A 24,906-nucleotide genomic window follows, 5' to 3' on the forward strand; every position below is an offset into this window, starting at 1 on the left:
GGTGAACAGTGGTCACTCAGTGCTTTGTGTGGTGCCTAGTACATGATAGGTACCCTGTGAATACTCGCTGCCATGGTCTAATGAACAGAAGCCTTTGTGTAGGTTGTGTGGCTCTAATCAGGGGTTTCCAATAGTGCTGTGGTTGGATCTTGACTATCCCACCTTTAGAGCTTTTCTGGTCTTTGACCTCAGGGTGACATTGTTTGAGAGGTGGTTGAGCCTTTGGAGCCTAGTAGGAGGTCCTTAGGTCATTGAGGGGTGTGGCCTCAAGGCAGATTATGAGACCCTGGCTCCTTCCTCTTTGCTCACTGACTCATAATGTAAACAATTTTACTCTGCCAAGTCCTCCTGCTATGCCACAGGCCCTTAACAATGGGAACAGTCATTTATGGACTGGTACTTCCAAAACTGTGAGCTAAAATAAACCTTTTCTGTTTATAAGCTAATTATCTCAAGTATTTTGTTTTATTGACAGAAAGGTATTGAATGCAAACATTTTGTAGTGAGGAGCTCACCTTGGTATGGGAGGGAAGTATGTGATTATGTGTGTTTTACTGAGAATTCCTCACATTGAGTACCTGCTTTGTGTTCTGCTTGTGGTAGTTGCTTATATGGTCTCATTTGATCCTCATAACTTTGAGGAAGTGGTTTAGTTGACATTGTTTTAGCTCCACCTTGTATATGAGGAAACTGAGGCTACAGATAGGTTAATTCAGTGGTAATTCAGGATTGTAGTCTTGAACCCTATGAAGTCCTAAGATATGGACTTTTTTGTGTGTGTGGTGAGGAGGTACCAGGGATTGAACTTCCCCAGCCCTATTTTGTATTTTATTTAGACACAGGGTCTCGTTGAGTTGTTTAGGGCCATGCTAGGTTGCTGAGGCTGGCTTTGAACTTGAGATTCACCTGCCTCAGCGTCGTGAGCTGCTGGGATTACCTGTTTGCCACCTTACCTGCCTTTTGCCACCTCTTGAAAACAGCCAGTGATAAGCTATCAGAGCACACTTCTCATCCCCCCAGAAATTTTCTTATCTTTCATATGCCCCCAGGTTGTTATAGCTCTGTCAGGGAGGAGGTGGCATGGGTCCTTGTGTACTGTGTTCTGTGTACAGGGCAGGGGATGTAGCTCAGTGGTGAAAACACCTTTAGGTCAATCCCCAGTGCCCACTGCTGTTCTCCAAAGTGAGTTCTTTGTACAGGCTAAGTGCCCAGAATGTTTAATGTGTTCATTGAATAAAATCTACAAAGTATACTAATCATATAAGAATATACTAATCATATTCATGGCTCAGCTGCCATGAATTTCCCTCTGCAAGAATACCTCAAAATTTTTTTAAAATATTTTTTTAGTTGTAGATGAACACAATACCTTTATTTTTGTTTATTTATTTTTATGTGTTGCTGAGGATCGAACCCAGTGCCTCAAACATGCGAGGCAAGCGATTTACTGCTGAGCCTCAACTCCAGCCCCCCAATTTTTTTTTTTTAATTTTGAAACAGGGTCTCACTAAGTTGCCCAGGCTGGCCTCGAACTCACAATCCTCCCATGTAGCCTCACAAGTGACTGGGATTATAGCCATGTACCACTGCGCCCAGCTGGATAAATTAAAAATTTGTTGGGATTATTTTAGGTAAAAAAAAATATATATATATATTTTGGTATAGAAATAAAGAACTAAACGTACAGTGTAAAGCTGCAGGTTATCAGGGCATGCTAGTTCTACCTAGAATGTTACCATAATTGCACAAGGGCTGGAGGTGGGGCTCAGTAGGAGCTTGCTTATTACCACATGTGAGGCCCTGGGTTTGAGTCCCAGGACTCCAAAAAGAATTAAAAAAAAAAAAAATCAAACTATGACAAATTCAAGATTGAGATTTTCCTTGTTTAAAAGGGTGTTGGGCTGGGGTTGTGGCTCAGCGATAGAGTGTTCGAGGCCCTGGGTTCAATCCTCAGCACCACATAAAAATAAATAAATAAAAGGGTGTGAATTAGGACTTTGGAAAAACTGAAAATGCCCATGTTGACTTCTGGAAAGAGCTTTCAGTTCTTGTTTCTTTGCTTCAGTTGAGAGCCTGCCATGGATGCTGCCCTATCAGGAAGGTCTGGGGTGGGGTTTCAGATCTCTTAGCTGTCTCAGTTGGGTGAAGGGATCCATGCATTTGTGTGAGTCTGAAACTACAACCCTGAAGAGAAGCCAGGAGGTGGCAGAGAAGGACTTTGCTTCCAGGCATTGGTGTTGTCCTTGGGAGCAGGGTGGTCCTGGGAGCTGGCCAAGTACATGTTGGCATACATAGTTTCTCAAACATGTCTGTGACCTACAGAAAGGTGCCTTACGTATGACACATCCACGCAATGTGAAATGATATTTGACTTTATGTGAAGCACTCTCACTTCTGTTTCCTTAAAAAAAAAAAAAAAAAAATCCCAGCAATTTGGGAGGCAATTCCTAAGGTAGAAGGATCATAAGTTCAAGGTTCACAAGGCCAGCCTCAGCAACTTAGAGCGGCCCTAAGCAATGTAGTGGCATACTGTGTCAGAATAAAAAATAGAAAGGACTGGGAATGTGGCTCCATAGTTAAGCACCCTGGGTTCAATCCCTGGTACCAAAAAAAAAAGTGCTGGCTGCTCCGGTTGCATCACCTGGGCATCTGCTGGATCGCTGAGGGCTCCTGGCTTTTCCCTGCACCTGCCTCACTCTCTGCACTTAGGTCTCACTTGATAGTTTGAGAAGGCCTGGCATGGGTCCAGTGGGTCTGGCCTGCTAGGTGGAGGGCAATGCTGGGGCGTGGTCCTCGCCCACAATTGGGTGAAGCCAGTGGTGCTGTCACTGTGTCACTCTGAGCCCTCATTGCTTCTGATTTCTTTTTTTTTTTTTTTGGCGGGGATGCTGGGGATTGAAGTCAGGGGCACTTGACCACTGAGCCACATCCCCAGCCCTATTTTGTGTTTTATTTAGAGACAGGGACTCACTGTGTTGCTTAGTGCCTCATTTTAGCTGAGGCTGGCTTTGAACTCGCCATCCTCCCGTCTCAGCCTCCTGCGCCATTGGGATTTACAGGCATGCACCACTGCACCTAGCTTGCTTCTGATTTCTATTGCTTATAGCAGACTCGGTCTTACTTTACTTCTTGTGGATGCTGGGGAAGGAACCCAAGGCCTTATGCATGCTAAGCACGTGTTCTACCACTGAGTTATACCCCCAGTCCCTCAGTCATACTTCTATATGGGCAAAATTTTACATTTTAAACTCCTTATTCAAGGCTAATTGTATATTATGTTAAATCACTTGGTTTTGTTCTCATGGCTTCCTGCTTGTTGTAGGCATAATTGTGAGGAAGTAGAACTTCCTCAGAAACAAGCACACATGATTCCAGAATAAGAGCAAATTCACCCTAAACACAGGAAAAAACCTGAGGCTTTAATTAAGGGGCTAAATTCATCCCCAAAATGCTTTTGTGGGCACTGATTGCTCAAGCTCATGCGTCACTTATGCGTGTGTGTGAGGAAAGAGGGCCACAGGTTTTCAATTGACACGTATAGACGCCAAAACAGCTGGTACTGGAGCTTAAAATACCCCAGTCTCCAAAGAAGAGACCCACATCCACAAAACATTGACTTCAGGGCTGCCAAGAAGGATGGGCGGCAGCAGAGCTGGAGGGAAGTGGCCGTGGGCCTGTGCAATGCTGCTACTGCTGCTCTGGGGGGCCACAGCCACTGCTCTTCCCCTCGAGAGTGGCCCCAGCCGCCAGGACAGCACGGTGAGTACAGTCTCTGCTTGGCCACATGCTAGCCTGCTGCCAGTGTATCTCTTTGCCTAGCACTTTGGCTACCCTGTGGGTTCCCAGCATCTGCATGGCCCAGTGTGTGTGCGCAGGGCAGGGCAGAATGCTGAACTCCAGTGTCCTCAGCTGCCCTATCCCATTCAGACTATTGATTCTCATGACTTCACTTGTTCCAGCCCGGGAAGTTTGTCAGAGACCTCGGCATTTCAGGGGGAGCCTCTCTCCTATGCTGGCTCTGCCTCTGCTAGTCTGATATGCTGCGAGTGCTCCAGGCCATCTCTTTGCACTCATGGAGTGGCTCCTGCCCTATTCTAGAGCCTATTTCTAGAGCCTTCATTTACTTATGTAGCCATATTCTCAGATTAATTGACATCATTACATTTTCCACCATGAGAATTTGTAACTTCATGGGTAATTTATTTCTCTTTTTCCCTTTTTGAAAAAGTTCCAAGAAGAGTTCATAAAGTTGACCATTAAAAATGGATTTTTCTCCACAATTATCAGATGAGTTTCAGACAGGTCATTTATCATCAGATTACTCTTAGAAGCTTTCAATGGAATTTGAAAGGTCAGGCTGTGGGTGAAGCTTAGTGGTAGAGCACTTGCCTCGTAAGTGAAAGGCACTGTTTCAATCCCTAGTACTGCCCCTCAAAATAATAAATAAATAAGAGACCACAATTTAGCATCTCAATCTGATCTGTATCAGAGAAAGATGCCCCAAGGTGGGACAAACTAAATTAGCCTGATTCACCTCAGGCTTCCTAGTTGCCAGTCATTTGTCTGGGAGGTGTTAGGGAGGTTGTGGTGACAGATTTCCCCACCCCTCTAATTAAGCACCTCAGCAAAGATTATGGGGCAGAACTAGCAGGTTTTTTTCCTTGTCTGACAATTATTGACTTTCCTCTAATTAGAGCAATTTTTTAAAGGTATTCTCTTAACTTTCTCATCCTTTATTTTATTTCTTTGTAGTGCTAGAACCCAGGGCTCTGTGCCTGCTAGGAGATGACTTTCTCACCCTTTGAATACAAATGTGATTTTTGTTTTAAGGAGCATCTTTTCTTTCTTTTTTTTAAAGTGAGAATTCACATACCCTTTAATGCCACTGAACCCGATGGTTGATTTTTCTTTTGTCATCTGCTTCTTTTTGAAAGCATATGCAAGAAGTGGCAGAAATAAAGAAAAATGGCCTCCTGACTTTCCTTGCTTGGTGGCATGAGTGGACTTCTCAGGCCAGTCCTGGAGCCCTTACTGGAGGGCATGCCAGTGAGGTTTCCAAACGGCAGGAAGGCCCACCCCTTCAGCAGCCCCGTCGCCAAGATAAAACGCCCTGCAAGAACTTCTTCTGGAAGACCTTCTCCTCCTGCAAATGAACCACCCAGGACTACTTACTTATGTAAAGTGTAATGATGGACCCAAATAAAGTGTATTAAGCAGCAGGGTTCTTTCTTTGTGAGGCAGTTTCTTCCCGCTTTATTCAAAAAGATTTTTCAGCTTCTTGGGAAGCTTAGACAGAAAAATAGCAAGTGGGAGGTAAGCCTGTGCATCTTGGCATGACCTTGTCTCAAAATTTAGAAAGAGAAAATTTCAATGATACCCAATACTGAAAGTATTTAAAGCAGTAATTGGGAACCCAATTGAATACTGTATGGGTAAGTGTTGCTGGGGATTCAACTTTGGCATTCTACCAACTGAGCTACATCCCCAGCCTTTTTTAAAATTTTATTTTGATAATGGAACTCATTAAGTTGCTGTGACTAGCCTCACTCTTATGATCCTCCTTTCTCAGCCTCCCTAGTTGCTGGGATTATAGGTGTGCCAGATGGTAGATTTTTCTTTCTTGTCATCTGCTTCTTTTTAAAAGCATATACAGGAAGGGGCAGAAATAAAGAAAAATGGCCTCCTGACTTTCCTTGCAGTCTGGCCCAAGTGAACATTTTAAAAAATGTTTTCCACATTTTTTATGGTTGCATTATAATTGTACATAATGATGGGATTAATTGTTATATATTTGAAGGTTTACAATGTAACAATATAATTTGGCTAATTTCACTCTCCAGCACTTGCCCCCATTTCCCACCCCCTGGGTGAATACTTTTTTTTTTTTTGAGATCCAATGCAGGGGCTCTTAACCACTGAGCCACATCCCAGCCTTTTCTTATAGATTTGATTTAGAGACAGGGACTCAGCAAGTTGCTGAGGCTGTCTTTGAACTCTGGATGCTCCTGCTGCAGCCTCAGGAGCCTCTGGGATCACAGGTATGTGCCACCATGCCTGGCTGGGTGATAAAGATCTTGGTGGTTCTTGCCAGATTCAGTTGCCCACACCTGTAATCTTCAGCGACTTGGTAGGCTGATGCAGGAGAATTGAAAGTTCAAGGCCATCCTGGGCAATTTGGTGAGACCCTGTCTCAAAATTTAAAAAATAAAATCAATGTCTGGGGGCTGGGATGTGGCTCAAGCAGTAGTGCGTTCGCCTGGCGTGCGTGTGGCCCGGGTTCGATCCTCAGCACCACATACAAATCAATGTCTGGGGGATGCAACTCAGTGGCACAGCACTTGCCTAGCACATTCAAGGACCTGGGTTTCATTCCTAGTAATACACACACACTTTCTGGTGGTTCTTGCTGAACTAGGTTCCATGTCATTGGGCTTTTCTTCCCACCTTCATTCTGGTGCTTGACAGTCTTCCTTTGAATTTAAAAGTTAAAGGCTGCACATTTAAGAGTTTAGAATAGCATCTTATTTCAGTTTATTTTGATATGAATTGTCTAATTTAAAACAATGTTTCTGGGACTGGGGATGTAGCTCAATGTAAAGTGCTTATTTAGCATGAAAAAAGCCCTGGGTTCCATCCCAGCACTGCAAACTTTACAAGCAAATTTTTAACATGTGTTCAAAGAGCAAAATGATTATTCCTCATGTTTTAGCTAAAATTAATTTTTAAACAAATGTTATGCTATTAAATAGACATCATGCTGACATGTTTATAAAAGTTAAATTCAAATTTGCTGTTATGTACCAGTTTTAATTAGTGACTTAATATTAATTTGTTACAATTCTTTCCATGGATTATAGCTTCAGTTTTGCTTTGTGAGGAAAGATGTCTACTTATAAAAATATTATTTCAAACCAGATGCACCAAGCTGCGCTGCTGCCCAGTCTATTGCCTGGTGCCTCAACTTATTTTTTCCTTTCTTTTTTTTTTTTTAATTGGGGATTGAACCCAGGAGTTACATCCTCAGTCCTTTTTATTTTTCATTTTGAGACAGAATCTTGCTAAATTGCTGAGGCTGGCCTGGGATGACAGGTGTGGCCACCACACCTAGTTCTGGTGCCTGAATTTATAAGACTAGGACCTCCACCGTCTTGTGTATAGGCTTTGTTCAGTGACTAATACATATTTTTTGAATATTTGTCAGACTGGTTTACCCATTCCTCAGTGGTTTCCAGGGAATGATGATTAAATGAGGTAGAATTCTGTTTTCTGTGATGTAACATCCTCATTGAGCAGGATCTCCTAATAAATAAGTCTCTGGGTTGCAAAGCCCTTTCACATGTTAATTCTCCTTCATAGCACTTAAATCCTCACTTGATGACACATGTTGTTTATAACTCTTGAGACATAGACTCTAAGGAAACATCCAATTTGAAGGTTCAGAAGCCAAACTGTATGACAGACTATTCAAGAATGGCACAGCAGCAGGTGGGGGAAGCATGCAATGGGGTCTTGTGGGGGCTGGGAGATTGGGCTCAAATCCCCAGATGCTAAACTTTAAAGCTTAGAGATCCACACCCTGAGTTTATAAAGTTTCTGTGGCCTAACACTGGGAAAACCAGCCAAGCTTGGCTGGAGGACACTGGAATATTATCCTGTTCTCTAGACACCAGGGAGCAGACTCTCCAAGTATGGCTGCTGACCATTCCATTCTGTTTTCCACAGAGCTGAGCTCATATTCATAATTACTAGCTGAATAAAGTCTAATGTGATGGAAGAGACTTAATAGCATCCACATTTCCAAACACAGCAGCTTCAAGAGAGCCGTAATTGGGTCAGTGCACTGGTGGAGGACGCCTGTCTCAAAGGCCAGTTAACCTCAAAAACTTTGTCTCAAGATTTTTCTAAACGAAAACAGACTTTTTGTTTTTTCAGTTTTAAATGGGGTCCTCTCTGCTGCACAATCCTTAAGACTGGGTTTTTTAAAAAAATATATTTTCTAGCTCTTTTTCATTTATTTACTTGGGTACCAGGGATTAAACTTGGGCATTGGCTCACTGAACCACATCTCCAGCTCTGTTTTGTATTTTATATAGAGATAGGGTCTCACTGAGTTGCTTAGCACCTCGCTTTTGCTGAGGCTGGCTTTGAACTCACAATCCTCCTGTCTCAGCCTCCTGAGCAGCTGAGATTATTGACATGCACCACCATGCCCAGCTCTTTATATTTTTATTGCTTTTTGGTACCAGGGATTGAACCCAGGGGCATTTTACCTCTGAGCTACATCCTCAGCCCTTCTAATTTTTATTTTGAGAAAGTATTATCAAGTTGCTCAGAGCCTTGTTAAATTGCTTAAGGCTGCCCTCAAACTTCTGCCCTCCTGCCTCAGCCTCCTAAATTGATGGGATTATAGGAGGGAGCCACTGTGCCTTGTATTTGTACCTTTTAACTAAGTATCTGAGAATAATGAGATTTCGCTAGTGATACCACCAAGAAATCCAACAAGTACAGGGAACTTCATAAAATGTTTGCTGGCATGGACTGAATGTTAAAACTAGATTTAAAAGCTCATGATTAATAAATTAAGGCTAAATGGTGATTTCCTTCCATCAGGTTTTTGGCAGGCTTCTCTTAAAGCTACCTTTCTGTAGTTCAGTGCAAGTCCTGGGTCATCAGGCACTAAACAGCTTCAAATTCACCACTTGTTATTTCTGGTATTTGGCACCAGAATAGATCCTTAGCTTTTGAGAAAGAACTGAGTTGATGAGCATCTTGCAGAACTCCTTCATAGCATCCAACTTTCAGGGCTGACAGCAAAGTATTTCAGGCCAACCTCAGCGATTTTTCGAGATCTTCAATAATAGCAAGACCCTGTCTCAAAATTAAAGTGGAAAAAAAAAGAAAGACTGGGGATGTAGCTCAGTCTACCAAAAAAAAAAAAAAAATAAATAAATAAAGCAAGCGAGAGACAAACTAAAGGAAAATGAATTGAACAGCTAATTAGGAAATTAAGCAGCTAAACAATCTGGTGAGTAAAGGCACATTAATAATTCTTGTAATTAACAGTTTTTTTTTTAAATAGACTACTATTATTTTATTCCTTTCTCTCTGGAAAATGAAAAATCCATTAGTTTTTTTCCTCTTGCTTTTACCCAGAAATTAAAGGTTGCTAAGTGGTAATTAGCACAGCTCTTGTCAAAGCCAATTGCCTAATGGGGACCGACATTTGACTCAGGTTCAAAGAATGGAATACGGCTAATGGAGAGTTCATTAGTCCCAGCTGCTTTCTTTGACGTTCTTTTCTCCTACCAGAACAGGCAGACCCCACTTATTCTCTCCTATTTTTAGACATATGGCTGTGCTGTTATGTTCTAGAAGGCCTGAAGGCACAGCGGCATAGGGAAGGTGAATGGTACCAGGGGCTATCTATGTTTGCAACTGTTCTTAACACCTGGGCTGGTTTGCAGACTGAGGTCTTTGCCCTATAGATCCATTGACAGAAATAGACATTTTTCTTCTAGAAGGACAAATATGAGGTGTCCATATAACTGGTGAATAGAAGAACCTTTCTACATTTTCATAAGTTCACTATCATGCAAACTGTTCAGAATTGACTGAGCTTATGTACTGCTCTAGTACCACCAGCATGAAGGCTGTGGGTGTTGGCAAGTTGTAGACATATCAGGTTTTTCCCAGTTGGAGCTGACTCCAACTTGCCACATAGGTAAACGAAACCCAGTGACCTGGAGGTAGACTAGACAAGTGTGTGCAGACCTAAAACAGATATAAAGAAGTGGAAAGAGAGGGCCGGACTGTGGCTCCGTGCAAAGCGCTTGCCTTGCACATGTAAGGCACTGGGTTCAATCCTCAGCACTACATAAAAATAAAGAAAAAAAAAAAAAAAAAAAGAAATGGAAAGAGTACTAGCATTAGAAACTGGAACACCTGCCTTTGAATCCACACCCTCTGAGGCAAGTCACCGAACCTCACTGAGCCCCTTTGCTCATGTACAGAATGACATAAGTTACATAGTACTTATTCACCCAGTTTTTTAAAAAATATTTTTTATTATATGTGGACACAATATCTTTATTTATTTTTATGTGGTGCTGAGGACTGAACCCAGTTCATTCACATGTGCAAAATAAGAGACGTTCACATGTGCTAGGCAGGCACTCTACCACTGAGCCACAACCCCAGTCTCTTATTCATCCAGTTTTGTGAGGCTCCAATGTGCTAAAAGCTAAGACACAATAGACTGAAAACTTCTAGAAAAATCCTCAGTGGGCATAATTATCCCTCCAGGGGCATCTGGAAGCATGTGGATGCTTTTAGTTGTCTCACTGATGAAGTTACTTCTGGCACTGAGTAGATGTCGGGTGGATATTAGTTTTCCTGCAATACAAAGGACAAAGTAGTCCCACATCCTGCATGGATTCTGGATATCATGTTTGATATTCATATTGATGAAAACCTCTTCAAAATTAGTCTGAAACCTGGGCTGAGATTGTGGCTCAGTGGTGGAGTGCTGGCCTGGCACGTGTGAAGCCCTGGGTTCGAGCCTCGGCACCACATATAAATAAATAAAGGTATTGTGTCCAACTACAACTAAAAAATAAATATTTAAAAAATTAGTCTTGGGGTTGGGATCGTGGCTCAGTGGTAGTGTGTTTGCCTAGCATGTGTGAGGCACTGGGTTTGATTCTCAGCACCACATACAAATAAATAAAATAAAGGTCCATCAACAACTAAAAAATATTTAAAAAAATTAGCCTGAAACCTAATTCTGTTTTATATATTAATAGTTTTTTTTTCTGTGTTAATATAAGTTGGATTTTCTAGGAATGTAATAGCTACCTTGTAACTCAAGGAAAGAATTGTTATTTTGTTAATAACTCTTTTTTAAAATATTTTTTAGTTGTAGATGGACAAATACCTTTGTTTTATTTATTTATTTATTTATTGATTGATTGATTGATTGTGTGATATGAGGATCAAACCCAATGCCTCACACATGCTAGGCAAGCACTCTACCACTGAGCTACAACCCCAGCTCTATAACTTTCTTTTGAGAAAACTCATTACCAAGTGCTGCTTATAGTATTTGATTCACCATCACATATTCTGCCTTTCTCAAATTCATGGTAATTCAGCTAAGCATGGTGGCCCACGCCTGTAATTCCAGTGATACAGGAGGCTGTCTCAGGAGATTCACAGGTTCAAGGACAGTCTGGGTGACTTACCAAGAATGTCTCAAAATAAGACAAAATAGACAGATATGGTGGCATATGCCTGTAATTCCAGTGACTTGGGAGGCTGACATAGGAGGATCACGAGTTCAAAGCCAGCCTCAGCAATTTAGCGAGGCATTTGCAACTCAGGGAGACCCTGTCCCTAAATATAAAAAAGGGCTGGGGATGTGGCTCAGTAATTAAGTACCCCTGAGTTCAATTCCTAATACCAATAAATAAATAAATAAATACAACAAAATAAAAAGGGCTGAGATAGTAGATCAGTAGGAAAGCACCCTGGGTTCAATCCCCAGTAACAGAAAACAAAACAAAACAAAATCACAGTAATTCGATGTGGAAGTAAAGGCATCTAATGACCTGAGGTGCTTTTGGTCACATTCAGAAGTGAAACACATGAAATTTTATTAAGTTATTTTCTTCTTGCATCTTATGAAATATTATTCTTGTGTTAAGATTAATGCTTTGGGGGCTGGGGATGTGGCTCAAGCGGTAGCGTGCTCGCCTGGCATGCGTGTGGCCCGGGTTCGATCCTCAGCACCACATACAAACAAAGATGTTGTGTCCGCTGAAAACTAAAAAATAAATATTAAAAACAAAACAAAACAAAACAAAAAAACCAAGATTAATGCTTTAGCCTAGCGCAGTAGTGCACACCTGTAATCCCAGTGGCTTGGGAGGCTGAGGCAGGAGGATCCTGAGTTCAAAGCCAGCCTCAGCAAAAGTGAGGTGCCAAGCAACTCAGTGAGACCCTGTCTCTAAATAAAATATGAAATAGGATTGGGGATGTGGCTCAGTGGTCAAGTACTCCTGAGTTCAATCCCTAGTACCCCACTTAATGCTATTGGTTTTCAGCTATGGCTTTTATTTAAAAAAAATTCAAGAAGATATTACAAAATAATTTATAAAAAGGGAAATATTGGGTTTGAGTGAGAACCGCTGAGGTACAGCATGAGGTAGAAGATGCCAAAGAGAGCCAGGCATGGTGGGGCAAGCCTGTGACCCCAGCACCTCGGAAGACTCAGGCAAGATCACAAGTTCGAGTCAACCTTAGTGAGATCTTATCTCAAAGTTTAAAAAAGGGATGGGGATATGGCTCTGTAGGTAAAGCACCCCTGGGTTCAATCCCTAGCATAAAAAATAAATTAAAAAGGGCTAAAGAGGTCTAAGCGCTCCCCTCAACATCCTAGGAGAAGGATATATTATTTTTTTAGTCACTGATGGACCTTTATTTTATTCATTCATTGATATATTGATACATGAGGTGCTGAGAATCGAAGCTAGTGCCTTACACATGCTAGGCAAATGGTCTGCCACTGAGCCACAACCCAGCCCATGAGACAATTCTATTTTACCTCACCTTCACCCCGTGACTTAATGTCACATTTCTTTGCTTAATAACCAGCCAACATGGGGATGGGGGTAGAGATGTGCTTAGCATTAGCAGGTGTGGGATACTGCAGAGATGTGCTTAGCATTAGCAGGTGTGGGGTGCTGCGTTCAATCCCAGGACTAAGAACAAAGACATAAGCAAAAACATGTGTAGTACATCTCTCAATGGCATTATGTTTTCCTGTAAGCATGGATTAAAAAGTCAAATATGCGCTGGAGCTATAGCACAGTGGCAGAGTGCTTTCCTAGCACACATGAGGTACTAGGTTCTATCCTCAGTACCACATAAAAATAAAATATTGTGTCCACCTAAAAAAACTAAAAAATAAATATTTTTAAAAAATTTAAAAAGTCAAATATGTTCATGAAACTCATCCTCCTTTCCCAACAAGAAGACTGTACAGATTACAAACCTGCCGGATAAATCTGTACAGAAACAGGAGGAATATAAACTAGAATGTTCTGCTCTGCTCCCAGAGAGACTTGGAGCCATATTGCATGGAAATCACTTTAATGGCCTTTTATACTCCCTGCTGATAAAACATATTAGAAAACTGAAAAGAGTTTCATAATGGTAACATATATAATTTTACAATACTGAGTTAGATATTAGAAATGGTGAATTAGATTCTCTATGTCCCTATGGTCTGCATACTTAATATGTGCCTTTTAACAAAAAATTTGTTAATTTGAGAAATAAGTTTGTGGCCACAATGAATGCTCTGTTAGTCACCTTCTCTACTGTTATTTGTGTCTAAAATTCTGCAGTTCAATCTGTAGAACAAGGATAGTGAGTCCCAGACATGACAATTTCTTTTGACTGCCCTTAACGAGCACTTTATTTACTTACATTTTTGGGTGCTGGGGATAGAACCCAGGGCCTTGCATATGCCAAGCATGTGCTCAAGCACTGAGCAACGCCCCCGGCCCTGACAAACGAGATCATGAGCACATGTACTCTGGAGGCAGGATCATTCAAAATACACAGAAGGGCAAATGTAGAGACCTGGCTTTTCTGAAGTGGGCGTAAGCTGGTGTCTCAGCCCGGCCAGGAGAGCATGATCAAAGGCAGAGGGCAGAGCAGGACACAGGCAATAAAAAGATCAGGCTGAAGGATTTCACTGATGACAAGCCAAGGCCGCAGGTTTCCTCCATGTTTCTGGCTGTAGCTATGTGGGGTCGTGCTTGGCTCTTTTAGGATTCTGTGGGTCTCCAGGCAGGGAATTCCTCCTTGCTGAAAGATTCCTGAGTGAGCACCAGCTCTGTACCTGCTGCAAGCGCAGGGTGAGCTCCTGATCACAGGCCCGTTGAACCGTTTCTGCCTTCTTTATGTCCCAGTTCAAGGCAGCAGCCAACACTCTGGTATCTTCCCTGGTCACCAACTGCAGCAAGAATAAGAACCACTGAGAACCACTCCTGTGCGCTTGTCTGTGCTTTTGTGATTTTCTTTAGGGGAGTAGATTAGGCAACATCAGCTCATGTTTAGGCTGAAAGGCCAGTTTTCTTTCACAGTAAATCTTCAAGTGCTTTCTCTTACCATTCAATACCACCAGGAAATTGAGCCAAGCTCCTGTCAACAACAACTTCCTTCCCTTCTGTCTACAATAGAAGGGCACTTGGGACAGGGACAAGGACAGAGGATGAGGAGGAGCACCCACCCGGATGGGCTTCCTTTGTCCAGCTCCTTGTTGCCTGGCTTTAGATGGCTGACAACTCTGCCTTCTCATGTGCCATTTTACAGACCTCAGGACTGAACTGGCAGCCATCTCGGAAGCTCAAGCCCTGCTTTCTCTCCCTGTCAGCTTTAGTCATTTCATTACCAATCCAAGACCAGAGAATGGCCTTTGATGATCTGAGGACGTGCACATGTTTTCTCTTTAAAGCCATTCTCATTTGACTTAAATTAGGTGTTTGTAAATGCTTTGACATATGATAGGCAAACTGGCAGTTATGTTTTGAGGTCTGCAGAGGTGAAAAGAAACCCCAAACGTGCCCCTCCACGGTCGGTCATACTACTTCTCCAGGGCAGGTCATTTCCTGAGCTTAGTGTCCCTGGGTCTCGCCCACCTCCAAATCCTGATTAGACAAGCTCAGCTCAGGTACAGGCTTCTCTTTCAGCACTGTGAGGATCTGGCCCCTAAGTGCAATTTCAGAGGTGATCTCTCTGCTGACGGCTGTGTCAACTGTATCCACGTCTTCACTGAGGGCAGCTTTGGACTCTGCAAAGCAGATGTGAGAGAGATGAGCACAATTGCAATCACACAGACAGCCCACCAGGTAGAGCAACTGGTTGGGCAAAAGATAAATGTCACTTGAAGTGTTCCTGGCTGCCTGCGCGTGGGTCCTTTCTTGAGGGAAGGCTCCTGAGTGCTCAGGGTAGCCCCAGCAAAGTCCTACCTTCCTGCTTTGACAAGATGCCACCCTCCTTTTCCAAGGCCTGCAGATAAAGCTCCAGGAGCTGCTTGGACTGACGGGCTTCCTCTCTCTGATCAAGCACCTGCTGGAGTGTGTTCTGGAGCCCCTGGACAGTAGCACAGCTTTGGCAGAGTTCCTGAGCCAGGTCTGAACACGGAACGTTGATAAGCACCTAATGAACAAACACATCGAGAAATCGCAAACTACTTTCTTATTTATTTATTTTTTTTGTGGTGCCAAGGACTGAACCCAGGGCCTTGTGCATGTAAAGTAAGCATTCTACCTACTGAGCTATTCTACCAATTGAGCTATATCCCCAGCCCTAGCAAACTACTTTCTAAACCTGGTGTTCTCTCTCAAAATATATCTATCACAGAACCTATTTCATTTTCCCCAGAGTTCCTATCATGGCTGGCTGAGGGTCAAGAGGGGGCCTGTGATGTTTCCAGTACTCTCCCAGTGTGAAAACTGGGAAGGCGAGACTTTGGTGCCTCATTAAAAACAAAACCATGGGCTGGAGTTGTAGCTCAGTGACAAAGTGCTTGCCTAGCATATGTGAGGCTCTGGGTTCGATTCTCAGTACTGCATATAAATAAATAAAATAAGGTCCATCGACAACTATTAAAAAAAATATGATGCTGTTGTAAGCAAAAGTTCCTCTCTTTCACCTTAAATACTTAAATTCTTGTTTACTTTTTTAAAGCTTTAAGTTTTTTTTTTTTTTTTTTCAGAGGGAGGAGTTACTGGGGATGCTCAACCACTAAGCCACATCCCCACCCTTTTTATTTTGAGATGGGGTCTCACTAAGTACCTGAGAACCTAAACAGATACTTCTCAGAAGAAGATATGCAATCAATCACCAATTATATGAAAAAATGTTCATCATCTCCAACAATTAGAGAAATGAAAATCAAAACTACTCTAATGAAATTTCTGATGAAATCTCACTCCTGTCAGAATGGCAGCTATTAAGAATACAAACATCAGTAAGTGTTGGTGAGGATGTGGGGGAAAAGGCACACTCATACATTGCTGGTGGAACTGCAAATTGGTGCAGCCAATATGGAAAGCAGTGTGGAGATTCCTTGGAAAACTGGGAATAGAACCACCATTTGACCCAGCTATTCCACTCCTTGGTCTATACCCAAAGGACTTAAAAATAGCATACTACAGGGAGACAGTCACATCAATGTTTACAGCAGTATAATTCACAATAGCTAAACTGTGGAATCAACCTAGATGCTCCTCAGTAAATGAATAGATAAAAAAAAATGTGACATATATATACAATGGAATATTACTCAGCATTAAAAGAGAATAAAATCATGGCATTTGCAGGTAAATGGATGGAGTTGGAGAAGATAATGCTAAATGAAGTAAGCCAATCCCCCCAAAACAAATGTTGAATGTTTTCTCTGATATAAGGAGACTGATTCATAGTAGGGTAGGGAGGGGGGAGCATGGGAGGAAGAGATGAACTCTAGGTAGGGCAGAGGGGTGAGGGGGAAGGGAGGAGGCAGGGGGTTAGCAAGGATGATGGAATATGATGGACATCATTATCCAAAGTACATGTATGAAGACATGTAAAAAGAAGGTGGTTCATTTTTTTTTTTTTTTTTTGTATATACAGCACTAGATTAAAAGTAATCCTTACTAGAAAAAGACCAGAGCTGGGGTTAGAGCTCAGTTGGTAGAGTATTGCCTTGCATGCACAAGGCCCTGGGTTTAAGCCTCAGCACCACATACACACACACACACAAAAAAAAAAAAAAAAAAGAAAGAAAGAAAAAGACCAAACTGCTAACATTTGGGTAGTGGCTCTAAAGTCAGCTGTGTGTCAGCCCTCATGTGGATGGAGCTCAATAAAAACACTCCGATCAAAAGCCTGCATTTCTTGAGTACTAGATTGGGAAGGGCCTCTCTGAGGAAAAGACTTTAGTTTTAAATTTTATGTTGCATCAATTATTGAACAGGTAATATTAATATATTCACAAGATTCAGAATTCAAGAGGTATAAACCTTACAAGAGAGGTACTAGCATAATCCCATTTTACAGATGTGGAAAATGAGGCAAGAGAGGGCAAGTAACTTCCCCAAAATCAGTCTTATTCTAAGACTCTCACCATGTGTAAATGATTTCTATGCTCTTTCCTTTCACCTGTCCTTAAGGCCCTCAGTGCCCTTGGCCTCAAGTTTTTCCTTTATCTGTGGGTGTCCAGCCTCATAAGCTCTCTTTGAGTGTCCTAAGTTTCCCTCAGGGTTCAGGCTCTGACCAGCAACTCACAAGGTTATGTTTCTATTCAGGTAAGGCCTATGGTGCTCCCCATTCAAAGGATCCATTGCAACATGCTAGTCTGTTGAGGTGGGAAGGAAGGTCATGATCACTTTCTTTTTTTTTTCTTTTCTTTTTTGGTACCAGGGATTGAACCCAGGGGTGCTTAACCACTGAGCCACATCCCCAGCCCTTTTTTTTATTTTTTTATTTTGAGACAGGATCTTGCTAAATTGCTTAAGGCCTTGCTAAGTTGCTGAGGTTGGCTTTGAACTTGCAATCCTCCTGCCTCAGCCTCCCTAGTTGCTGGGATTACAGGTGTGTGCCACCACGTCTGGCTCTTTTCTTTCCTTTTTATTGCAGTACTGGGGATCAAACCCAGGGCTTCACATGTGCTAAGCAAGTGTCAGCCCATTTTTCATTGCTGAGGCTAGTTTTGAACTTGGATCTTCCAATCTCATTCTCCAGAGTAGTTAGGATTACAGGTGTGCCTGTTCTGTTTCTTAAAAAAAATAGATAAGGAAGGCTCCTGACTTCCCTCTGCTTGGAACATTGGCTCCAAACTTCCTATGCAGGATCCATCTTGTCCTGTAGCTTTTAGTTTAATTGTCACCTCTTGGGAACCTGCCAATATTTATCAAATGCATGTACCCTTTAATTTAGCAGTTACACCTGTAAATTTATTTTACGGATAAGTGACTGTGTAAAATGACCTTGGTGTGCACTCTTGCAGTACTGTCTGGAATAGCAAGACAGATGGCAATCCAAATGTCCAAGTTTGGGAGGGTTTTTTTCCTTTCTTTTTGTACTAGGATTAGAACCCAGGGGGAACTTTACCACTGAATTACATCTCCAGTCCTTTTTGTGTTTTATTTTGAGACAGGGTCTTGCTAAATTGCTGAGTCCTTGAACTCGAGATCCCCCTGCCTCAGCCTTTCAAGTTGCTGGGATTATAGACATGCAGTACTATACCTGGTTTGTGAGTCCTTTTTGTTCAACATACTGAAATATAATTCATATGCCATTTGATTCATTCATTCAGTGGGTTTTAGTATAAAATACAATAGGTTTAGTATGCCCATAGTGTTATGTAACCACCAGTACAATCAATTTTAGAATGTTTTCACCACAGGCTTGGAGTATAGCTCAGTAGTAGAGCATGTGCTTAGCATGTGTGAGACCATGAGTTCAATCCCCAGCACTAAATAAAAACATACATACACATATGCATTTTTTTACCACCCTGAAAAGAAACCCATTAGCAATTACTTCATATTCTTCCTTAGTGCCCCAGCCCAACACTAAACTACTCTCCTTCTCTATGGATCTGCATATTCTGGCCATTTCATATAAATGTAATCATGAATTATGTGCACTTTGTGACTGGCTTCTTTCACTCTGTGTAATGTTTTCAAGGCTCATCCTATTTTATTTATTTTTTGGTGGTGCTGGGGATTGAACCCAGGGCCTTGTGCATGTGAGGCAAGCACTCTACCATGTAAACCATATCCCTAGTCCCAAGGATCATCCTATTTTAACGTGCACTAATATTCCATTTTTTATGGCCAAATAAGATTCTGCAGTATAGACTTCCTATATTTTGTTTATTCATTCATCAATTGATGGACATTTGAGTAATTTTCACTTTTTGGCTATCTGTAGAACTATGTTTCTATACCTCTTGGATTTTGAAACATATGAATATATTCATATCCTTTATTCCCAAATAAATATGTAAATTTTAAAATGACCAAAAAGTCACTTCCATACCAATTCAGTACCATACTCCCAGTGCTCAGAGCCAGGTGAAGCCCAGGAGAGAGATTCAATCAATAGTTTTTAAATGAAAACATACTTTTCTCCTGAAACCCAACTTCACTGGAGAGGAATGCAAGAAATCAGGCTACTGCCACATAGTCAAAAAGACAGCTGGAATTTGAGTCCAGCTACTCCAACTCTACATTCCTTAGCAGCACATCCCTAACCTCCAATGTCCACCTAGACAGGTGTAGGGTGGAGCCGGGGCATCTGTATTTTAAAAAAAAATCCACAGGTGACTTTGATGCATGGTGAGGACTGAATAAGGGCTACTCAGCTGGCATAGTGGCGCAGGCCGGTAATTCCAGCTATTTGGCAGGCTGAAGCAGGAGGATTGCAAGTTTGAGGTCAGCCTGGGCAACTTATGAGACAGTGTCTCAAAATGAAAATTTTAAAAAAAGGTCTGGGGATGTAGTTCAGTGGTAGAGTGCTTGCCTAGCTTGTGTGAGGTGCTGGATTTAATCCCCAGTACTGTTGAAAAACACCCTCACCTCAAAAAAACCTACTGTAGGTGATCATCATAAAATGAAGACTCTGGGCTGGGGATGTGGCTCAAGTGGTAACGTGTTCACCTGGCATGCGAGGGGCGCTGGGTTCCATCCTCAGCACCACATAAAATAAAATAAAGATGTTGTGTCCACCGAAAACTGAAAAATAAATATTAAAAAATTCTCTCTCTCTCTCTCTCTCTCTCTTCTCTCTTTAAAAAAAAAATGAAGACTCTTAGTTATAATGTAAAAATTATTTAAAAATTAGGAAAATGATTGGGGTACAGTGCTTGCCTAGCATGCACAAAGTCCTAGGTTCAATTCCAGGACTTCAAAAAATAAAAAATGAAAAAATAATAGTTAAGAATTAAGAAATAATGAAATTATTATGGGAAGAGGCCTAGAAGCTAAGAAGGGGCTGGGGACTACAGAGGCTGGGTGAGCACTGGGTTTAATCAAGGGCTTACTTGAAGGTCTTCCTCTGACAGCAGGATGATGCTGGACAGATCTTGTTTCAGTTGCCTGGCCACATTCTTCCACCTCAGTCCTGCCCCACTGTCTGTTTCGTCGATATCAACGGACTCTTGGGAAATCCAAGCTGTACCTCCATCTGATATTTAGGAGAAAATGCTGTCAGAGTCACTTCAAGTACCGTTTTCACCTCCTCGGTTAGCACAGACCTCTGGAGGATGTGTGTGTCCCTCCCACTGACCACTAAGGACAGTTTCAATGAGGAAGAAAGAACCTGCTCTTAAGGATTCTCAGGAAAGTAAAAAATCTCTATCTAGGATCTTAAATTTTTTTCTTCAATTTATTTCTGTGTAAAACTGCTCTGTATTCCTCTATGGAAAAGACACCTAACCCCAACATGTAGTCATGTATGGTCCCAGGATCCTACCACACCTCCCTTTTTTTGCTTTTATATAGGAAAACACTCATTCTCACCAGTGCTTCTCCCATATGTGGACTGGTTCCATCCTTAAAGAGCAAGCCATTGCTTGCTGCCCCTTGGGCACAAGTACAATAGTGGCTGGAGAGCCATTGCTAAAGGCTGATTTCCCCAATTTAGTAGCAATGACTTTTCTGAATATATTTCTTTAATTCTTTGATCCTTGACTGCTAATAGTATTTACCTTTTATTTATGTTTTGGGGTACTTCACAACTGAGCTACGTCTCCAGTCCTTTTTTATTTTGTTTTATTTGGAGACAGGGTCTCACAAAGTTGCTGAGGCTGTCCCTTAACTTGTGATCCTCCTGCCTCAACCTCTCAAGTTCCTGGGATTCTCTGTTAGTTGCCTTTGCATCTCAAGTGATGATGATGACAGTGATAGGTAACATTTACTGAGCCCTTACCATGTGTCAGGTAGGATCTAAATGCATTTGACAATGTCTGGTTGTCAAAGCTGTGGCAGGGGACATTGAGTGATAAGAGGCAAGGAAGTTGCTAAACATTCTACTATGTACACAACAGCCTCTCCACAACAGAGGATTCTCTGGCTTAAAATGTCAATGGTATTATTGAGAAGCCTTGGTTTGGTACTATATTATCCATATGTTGATCCTAGGAGACAGGCACTGAAATTATCATGACAGTAAGTATCACCTCGCTAGTAAATGGCAGAGCCTTTTTACTAGCCTCACTAGTAAATAGATCAGACCCAGGCAGCCTGATCCAGTCTGGTGTACTGTGAATGAGTTGAGAACTACACCACACTCCTCTTTAATCCCAGGACTTGGCACCTGTCTGGCACACAGAAGGTGCTCAGGTAAACATTTGCTGGATAAATGCTTAAACAGCAAAATGGCAATCAGATGCCTGTGCAGTGAAATCAATTACGATGACAATGATGTCATACACAGCCAGTGTTCCTCACCTGAATTGCTGTATGTCCACTTCTCATTACTGGCCAATGCCACAAACTTTGTGTTGGAAGGCAGACAGAGGAAGTAATCATCATCATCCACTATGGTACCATCCTCCGCTAGGACCAGAGTGACTGGTGTCAGGGACTTGTCAATGGCCAGAATGTCACAGGCTAAGAAGAATAAAATATTTGGCAATTGAAAAATATCCATAAGGAAATTATATCCAGTACTCTCAATATGGATGGCCCCCCAAGCTGAGCAGAATTCCTGTAGACAATAGTAACTACAATAACAATTATAAATATCAACACTAAAGTAACCCTTACCATGTGCTTGATATTATTTTAAGTGCTTTTCATAATCAGTAGTAATCAGGTACTGTTGTTATTTCCATTTTACAGATAATCCATGTCACCCAAGGTTTGGAGAGGTTAAGTAACTTGTCCAAGATCACAGAATAAGTGGCAGAACTGGGATTTAAGCCCAGTATGGCTTCTGAAAATGTGTTTCCCCATCCAGGAGACATTGAGTCTGTCCTTGAATGAACAACCGACCAATACAAGTCTGGTTTGATTCCTTATGCATATGTGTTCTTTCATTTATTCATTCAGTGGTCATCTAAATTTTCCTGTGTGTGGGTTTGATCCCTAGGATTGCAAAAAAAAAAAATAAAATTCTCCTGTGTGTCAAATGTCTCCAAAAAAAAAAAAAAAAAAAGAATACTTTTTGTTCTTTGTAGTATCTTCCTTTATAGGTATTCTAGCTTAAAGAAAAAATATAAAAGGCAGAAGCTTGTTTCAGGAGCTTTTCATTTTTATCATCACTGAGCAAGATCCTTTCTCCAGGGCCAGTCTGCCCCATCCTGCTAAGTGATGGCAATTCCTCAAATACCAAGATTGGACTAAACAGAAAAAGCTGAGACTATAAATATCCTTTGGCAATGCTATCTATCAACCAAGATAGAACAGCAAACCTGTATAGGTCCAGAGAACAGAAGTCTCAGCCAAGGCTATCCATCCAGTCCATGTAAGTTGAACTAAAATCATGGAACTTAATGCCAGGAAGAAATATGTAAATGCTTATGTAGAAAAAAATCCATGTCACCAAAGCACTTATAGTGCTTGGGGTATTCCTGAGTCTCACATCTTCTATAAGACATTTGCTGGAGCTTTGTGACTCAGAGGAAGCAGTGTACACCTTCAGGCAGGCTGACTGCATGTCTGGGATTGGCTCACACGCTAAACCTGCAGAACTTCTTTGGATACATAATTTGTTGCTAGGGGCTACTAACACTTGTAATTCATTTGAATGTATTGTGTCATTTGAGAATCCCAGAATCTTTTGTATCAGAGCTGGAAATACACCCACTTCGCTGATGAGAAAACTAAGGGTCCAGATATGATTAAGTGCAAGTTCAAGCAGTCTGGGGCTGGACTCAGAACTTCCATCAGCTCATGATCATTGCCTGGACCCTACAGGAGTTGTCATTTGCAGCTTCCTCTTTGTGGCACAGGTACCAGTAGCAGCTGACGATGGAAACCCCCTCCACTCCACGGTGGGCTCAGCTGGGGGTCCCAGCACCACCTTAGTGAGCCAGATTGGCAAGAATGCACTAGACTCCTTGAGGTCCAAAATCTGTTTTAGGCGACACCTAAGTGGAGTCGGTCTTCCTTTACATATTGCTTCCAGTCCATTCCGCGCCCCCCCCCCCATTACGTCTCACATGAGATAAATGCCTGAAACTTGTCAATCTCTATACCTTGGGGCATTTCTGTCCCAGGGCTTCCCAGAGCCGCGAGAATACTCGACACTTTGCCCGACCGTCCTTGCCTCCACCGGACATCCTCACCCGTGGCGCTCTCCCCGTCCCCGCCCCGGTCCCAGTCCCGGGCCAACCCTTGCTCCTCAGCTCCTCGAGGCAGGAGGCCGCCACGCCATGCTGTTCGCGGCTCTGATTGCGGCGCAGCAGACATGGCTTTAGAAGCCGGATTTCGTCGGGTCCCGGAGCACCACCAGTCACCTCCATCCTCTTCCAGGTGGAACTTGACTCTGGGAAGTCTTGGGAAACCGTGTAGGGCGCTCCTTTTACTCCCACCGCTTCCCGTGGCCTGTCGGGAGATGTAGTTCTCGCAGAAGCAAATCACGCGTGAGACCAAGGCACGCCGGGAGATGTAGTTCTAGTTGTAGTCAGTCACATGCAGTCCCAGAGCATGCTGGGATCTGTAGTGTCTGTGTGTAAAGACGGGGTTGTGGGGCTGAGGATGAGGAGGGGACGGGGAGAAGGAAGGGGAGGGGGAGAAGGAGAAAGAGGAGAAGGAAAGACGTTTGGCGGTACTGCAGAATGGAACTCCGGGTCTCATGCACATTAAGCATATGTCCTACCACTGACTAATCCCCAGACCAGTTTTTTTTTTTTTAATTTTTTATTTGTTTTAATTAGTTATACATGACGGTAGAATGCACTTATATACTTTGATATGTCATACATAGATAGGATATAATGTCTCATTTTTCTGAGTATACATATCATAGAATCATATTGGTCATACAGTCCCCAGACCAGTTTTTAGTGTTTTCTTTAGGAGTTGCAATTGAATGTTTACAAGTGAGTTCAACGGGGATTTATTTTGCATTATGAAACACACAAACACACACACACACACACACACACATATACTTCCTTGAAATTTAGATGGTCCTTACATGCATATATAGATGCATAATGTTAATACTTAAATAAATCTGTCATTCGATTCCCTGCTACACCTGTGCAAATCAGATTGGACCTGCTGAACAAATGCTTAAATACATAAATAGGCTGTTAAAAAAAAAAAGTACAAGAGGTCACTATTCTGGACTAAGCTCCTGCACCAGGCTGCAATAGACCTGACTAAAAATCTAAATGGAGAGCTGAGAGTGTAGCTCAGTAGTTCAGCCTAGTATGTGCAAGCCCCTGGATTCAGTCCCCAGCCCTACCAAACTGAAACTAAACTGTTAATCTCAATTTCCCAGAAATCAGGATTACAAAGATAACAGCCAAATTTCTCAAACAGGTCAGTTTTAACTGGAATGATGGTGAAGTTCCCTCTTCCTTAATTCTTGTACTGAAAGGAAACTTGAAGTAATGTTGACCAATCAGTTATTTTCTTATTGTTCTCTCTCTCTGTCCTTGTTTTTACAAGGAAAGTAAATTTGAAATGACCAATCTGCTATTTTGTTGTTGTTTCTGCTTATAAAACTAACCTCTTATGCTGTGCTCATTGGAGCACTGATTCTCTTTTATGGAATGAAGAGTTGCCTGATTTTAGAACTAAAAATAAATCAAAATTGAAATTAAGAAAAATTGTTCTTTGGCAAGACTAAACATTAAGAAGTATGCCAGCTGGAAAAAATGATTTCATCATCTTT

General features: G+C 42.0%; 3 protein-coding genes across 4 annotated transcripts in view; 2 read left to right on the forward strand and 1 right to left on the reverse strand.

The window, feature by feature from the left end:
• Positions 1–24,906, forward strand: part of Pex14 (peroxisomal biogenesis factor 14) — a 195,168-nt gene that overhangs the window by 16,651 nt on the left and 153,611 nt on the right. Inside the window, exon 6 of one of the 2 annotated variants that reach the window (XM_027947535.2) lies at positions 4,935–5,021. The exons of the other annotated variant lie outside the window; for it this stretch is intronic. The gene's annotated coding sequence lies outside the window, so the exon portion shown is untranslated. Of the gene's footprint in view, positions 1–4,934; positions 5,022–24,906 lie in introns of those variants that run through there. 2 annotated transcript variants of the gene reach the window in all.
• Positions 1,945–5,221, forward strand: Cort (cortistatin). Its single transcript, XM_027947537.3, has 2 exons — positions 1,945–3,759; positions 4,935–5,221. The coding sequence occupies exons 1-2, from the start codon at positions 3,637–3,639 to the stop codon at positions 5,151–5,153; spliced, it is 342 nt and encodes a 113-aa protein (XP_027803338.1). The 5' UTR covers positions 1,945–3,636; the 3' UTR covers positions 5,154–5,221.
• On the reverse strand, positions 13,449–23,607 carry Dffa (DNA fragmentation factor subunit alpha). The gene is made up of 6 exons (XM_027947654.2): positions 23,395–23,607; positions 21,507–21,668; positions 20,099–20,241; positions 15,036–15,225; positions 14,706–14,857; positions 13,449–14,020 (listed from the first exon to the last, which is right to left on the reverse strand). Exons 1-6 carry the CDS (start codon positions 23,522–23,524, stop codon positions 13,808–13,810), a joined length of 990 nt encoding a protein of 329 aa, XP_027803455.1. The 5' UTR covers positions 23,525–23,607; the 3' UTR covers positions 13,449–13,807.

This window comes from Marmota flaviventris, chromosome 10 (assembly GCF_047511675.1).
Source record: "Marmota flaviventris isolate mMarFla1 chromosome 10, mMarFla1.hap1, whole genome shotgun sequence".
Classification (NCBI taxonomy): Eukaryota; Metazoa; Chordata; class Mammalia; order Rodentia; family Sciuridae; genus Marmota; species Marmota flaviventris.

Bases quoted from the DNA above. Each gene is read 5' to 3' on its own strand.
- Cort (XM_027947537.3), top strand. From the start codon at position 3,637: ATGGGCGGCAGCAGAGCTGGAGGGAAGTGGCCGTGGGCCTGTGCAATG. The intron at 3,760-4,934 runs GTGAGTACAGTC...TCTTTTTGAAAG, and splicing joins CCAGCCGCCAGGACAGCACG to CATATGCAAGAAGTGGCAGA.
- Dffa (XM_027947654.2), bottom strand. From the start codon at position 23,524: ATGGAGGTGACTGGTGGTGCTCCGGGACCCGACGAAATCCGGCTTCTA. The intron at 14,858-15,035 runs GTAGGACTTTGC...TCTGCTTTGCAG, and splicing joins CATCTTGTCAAAGCAGGAAG to AGTCCAAAGCTGCCCTCAGT. The intron at 14,021-14,705 runs GTGGGCGAGACC...TTCTTGCTGCAG, and splicing joins TGTCTAATCAGGATTTGGAG to TTGGTGACCAGGGAAGATAC.